This window comes from Cryptomeria japonica, chromosome 1 (genome assembly GCF_030272615.1).
Source record: "Cryptomeria japonica chromosome 1, Sugi_1.0, whole genome shotgun sequence".
Classification (NCBI taxonomy): Eukaryota; Viridiplantae; Streptophyta; class Pinopsida; order Cupressales; family Cupressaceae; genus Cryptomeria; species Cryptomeria japonica.
The window spans coordinates 100,472,589-100,477,030 of NC_081405.1; the positions used below are offsets into that span (position 1 = coordinate 100,472,589).

General features: G+C 38.0%; 1 protein-coding gene across 1 annotated transcript; it reads left to right on the forward strand.

The window, feature by feature from the left end:
- The first annotated feature begins 296 nt into the window (after positions 1–296).
- Positions 297–3,830, forward strand: LOC131041966 (uncharacterized). The gene is made up of 2 exons (XM_057975244.1): positions 297–767; positions 3,585–3,830. The coding sequence occupies exons 1-2, from the start codon at positions 297–299 to the stop codon at positions 3,828–3,830; spliced, it is 717 nt and encodes a 238-aa protein (XP_057831227.1).
- The last annotated feature ends 612 nt before the right edge of the window (positions 3,831–4,442 follow it).

Consider the following 4,442-nt stretch of genomic DNA (forward strand, 5'->3'; position numbering starts at 1 on the left):
AAATAAATGATTTCAAGACTACCATGCAGCCCAAGCTTTAGAAAAATGGTGAAGAGGAAAGGTATAAAGATGAATCTCCTATAGTTATCATTCCAACTTGGTGTCTCAATTCTTCTGACAATGACTTTCTATGTGGAGAAGATATTCTCATTCATCCATCACTAACAGTGGAAGATGAAGATTTTTCTGAGGAAATCAAAGGTACGATACCTAGTGGACAATCTTGTACAGATACGATGAACAGAGAAGCAACCATAGGTAAAATTTTACAGACATATAATTCTTCATTTTAAAAAATGGAGACCTTTACTGAACCCCTAGATGAGTCCCAAGTGAAAGAAGATGAACCATCAAGCATCCACTTTTTATCATACATGCCACCTGAATATGAATTTTTCAAGTTTCACGAAGAGTGTGATAAAGAGGAATCATTGGGACAAGATAACACAAAAAGTAATGCAGATGTCTGTGAGCAGGTTGAAGATGAAATCTATGAAGGTATATCAACAAATGTCCCTATTTTGATGAAATCACAATCTATGCCTTATGAAGTATTCAAGGTTCAAAGCAATCCTCCTTTTGAATCTTTAAATCAAGAAGACTTCCCTATCAAAGAGGATAGTTCTGGGAACTATATCAGGAATGCAGAGATAAATGAGGTAGGGGATGATCTAATGAAGGAAGCCCATGAAGTTGAGTCTCATCATGTTTGTATTCCAGATTGGTGTTTGAAGGCTTCAGATGATGACTTCCCTTATGGTAAAAGTGTGTGTCTCAATCCTTTGATTTCAGATGAGTGTATTTCTACAGGTTTTTTTCAAGTTGATATTCATGAACATGATTTAATGGTTGCGTCTACTCAAGTTTCTTCACATCACAAATTTTATGAAGGTTGTCCAATTCGTGGATTAATTTATTACAAACCAGACTATCAGAGGGATCTTCAGATAGAGGATATAGGTATGCTTGAGAATATTCCACAAATTGCCCATAATGTTCATAGTGGTACCCAAATCCTTCAAGAGAGCTCGCAGATTTATGATGAGATATGGTTGTTTGGTTCATTGCCCAAAGATATTTCTCATCTTCAACATGTTGATTTTGCCAGCCTGTTGAGCTTACAGTTGCCACATGGATGCATGCCACTTATCCGCAAAGGTGCCTATTTCTCACAGCCTGTGAATGGTTTTGTATGACAATCCTGAAGAAGTTTGAGGTAGGATTTGCCTACCATGTACATACTTTAGTTAGAAGTTTTGTTATGTCCGTCCCATTTTTGGTTTGTGTTTGATTTCTCTAACTATTCCCTATGTTGTTTCCTTTGTGACTCTGTTGCCCAATGCATAGTGCGCTAGCCTGCGAACCAGAGATTTTGAGTTCACCCTGCGTCCTTTGTAGTCCTTGTCCCCAGTCAGAGCCAGCTGTTGCCCCCATATTTGGCCTACATAAAATTTGAACTTCAAATCAGTCTTAATGTCGAGTAAAGGTCCAATGAGAGTTTACACGTAGGTAATGAGCGCGTTATCCAAGGTCCTTGCTAGTCAAAATTTGGAAAATGGAAGAATTTTGAAAATTATCACAAATTGAGGGAAATCACTTGACAATCAGGATCTAAATGTCATTTTATATCGTGTGGCCAACTTTCACTTGAACCCAGTTCATACTTTGTCGTATTTTAAATTTTCCATTTTTTTGTGTCTGTTGTCCCCAAAATGATTAAATATCTCATCCTAGGCTTCGTCATTAGGTGTAAATAATCTTGTTGACCTTTTTCCCTTTCATTGATACATTTTTCAAATTTCAGGACCTAACTCCCTACCGTTTGAAAGTTATGCCATTTTTCTCCGGCCAAAGCAATATATTTGAAATATTTAAATTATTTCTCAAATAATAATTTAATATTTTAAATGATTTTAATATGTCTGATCTTTTGTGCTTAAAAAGTTGTTCAAAAGTAATTGTTGCACTCTTCCTTGTTTCCTCACGGTAATCAATGGTTTCTAAGGTCTAAAGGATAGTTCGTGAAGCTTAAGGTTAGAAATTCTCAGTTTTTGAGCATTCTTAACCTCTTTTTTTAACCTTTGCCAAAAAAGGTTAGAAATGCTCACTTTTTGAGCATTTCTAACCCATATTTCTAACCTATCCCCAAAAGGTTAAGAATGCTCAAAATTTGAGCATTTCTAACCCCATTTCTTAACCTTTCGGGCCCCACTTTGTCAAGAAGGTTAGAAATGCTCAATTTTTGAGCATTCTTAACCTCTTATTGATTTTATCAAAGAAAGGAAAGATATTAAAGAAAAACAATAAATAAAAGAAGGATTCAAGGAGAAAGTTATGAGCATTCATCAAAGCATTGAAGAAGAGAGGGAATCACATTGGATGTTGTAGTCGTGACTACTCTGATAGCCAATATACGTAACATGTTTGAATGTTGCAGAATGAGGAAGAATAGACAATATTCATGAGACACTTGACAAGAATATCATGTATGTTGTAGGTTATGGATGCACATAAAATGCATGTGAACCATTTGACAGAATTCCTCAAATAAACGTGGTCTCATGGAATGTGATGAATACAGGATATGCATGGAATGGAGTTTGCGAGGAAGCTCTCAAAGTGTTTGGATTGATGTCGCTCATAGGTGTTTAACTGTTTGAAAGACCACCTCAAGGAGATATGGAACATGTCAAATGCAAATCATGGGAGCCTTGACGTGGCATGTGAACTATTTGACAAAATATCGTGGCAAATAAGAATGCATTGGGGAAGCATAGGAAATACGTTTGACAATGCATGTTAACTATTTGGCATAAGTTCCTCAAAGAATACCAAGATTATCAACAGTGCACATACACTATTTGGCATCATCCCTCACAGTTATGTGGTCTCAAGGCATGATAATGTGACAAGAATTTCCCAAAGGAGGTCATGGTTTCAGCAACGCACTGTTTGGTGTCTACTTTCTCAAAGTCACGCGGTCTCAGGTGTTGGCTGCAAACAGAACACACCACACCGTTAGCATAATTCCTCATGGTCACGTACTCAAAGGGCATGGACAGGTGACAAGGCATGTGGACATCGCTTTCAGCGGGGTTAGTTTGTGACAACTGTTGTGAGTCGTGAGAACTATGGAAACACAGACAACGCACGTGAATAGTTTGACAAAATTCCTCAACACGCATGTGAACAGTTTGACATAATCCCTCAAAGCAATGTGATCTCATGAAATGCGATGGCTGCTGGATGTCACGTGGGCATAGGGAGAGCATAGGTAACGCACATGAACTGGCTGGCAAAACGTTTCCAAAGAATGCCACGTTTGTGGCAAGGGTGCACAATGATGGAAGAACAGACAACGCACGTGAATGGTTTGACAAAATTCCTCAATGAAATGTGGTCTCGTGGCATGTCATGGTGTAAAGCCAAATTTCACAGCCCTTTGCTAGCATTCTTCCTGGCATGCCAAAATGTAAGGAGTGAGAAAATTATTGTATTTGACGTCATCCCAAATGGAAGTCTTTTATGATCAATTGCACAAATATAGCGAGAATTCATCAACTCCATTGTCATGGTTATCTCAGGTGAACATTGCACTTCAGATTGCAATAGCTTTGCAGTACCTGCACGTAGATGTTGAGCCTCCTGTGTTGCACCACGATGTCAAATCTGCCAATGTTCTGCTTGTAGATGATAGCCATGCCAAACTTACAGATTTTGGCCTGCCAAAACTGGGCCATAGAGATAGTTGGGCTGCACCAACCCCAGTTAAGGGTAGCTATGGTATTGTTGGAGATGATAACAAACCGCAAAGCCATGAAAGATTTTGAGACCCTTGTGGAGTGGAGTGAAGATTATAGATTGAGCCAAGACATGCAAGTTGTGATGAACGCTAAGATTGATTTGTAGTTGATAATAGGGATATTGAATGTCTTCCTGAATAAGAATGAAGAGTGTGGACCCTCAATGAAATATATTGTTAGAACCTTATCTTGTAAAACTTCAATTTCAATAAGATCGTATGCAACAAACTATGTCATACACGGCTACAAATGCAAGTGCAGTTGATAGATGTAAGACCGAATTCCACAACCTTTAAATGTAGATTCATCAAAGCATAAATATAGAGGGATTTTGTCAGGTGTTGTCATTGCAATTGCTCAGGAAGACATGATTGTAAACCATGGATATCATGGAAGCTTAGGTATGACAAATGAATCGTTTGACAAAATGGCTCGAGAACATGTCATTCCAAGAAATGTGATGGTTGGAAGGTTGTTATGAAATAGAAAATGTATGAATTTCCCTCGAAGCATAAAAAGATGTAGGATATATGGCTGATGTTGTAGGGTTATCCTCATCTGGGTTGAAATACATGCAAAATGTGGAAGCGAATGTAAAGTATGCAAAATATTTGACTAAATTCCTCCAAGAGGCATCTT

What these genes read in the sequence shown, in the direction of transcription:
- LOC131041966 (XM_057975244.1), top strand. Translation starts at nt 297, where the DNA reads ATGGAGACCTTTACTGAACCCCTAGATGAGTCCCAAGTGAAAGAAGAT. An exon ending in ACTTCCCTTATGGTAAAAGT is followed by an intron (nt 768 to 3,584) that starts GTGTGTCTCAAT and finishes TGGTTATCTCAG; the next exon opens with GTGAACATTGCACTTCAGAT.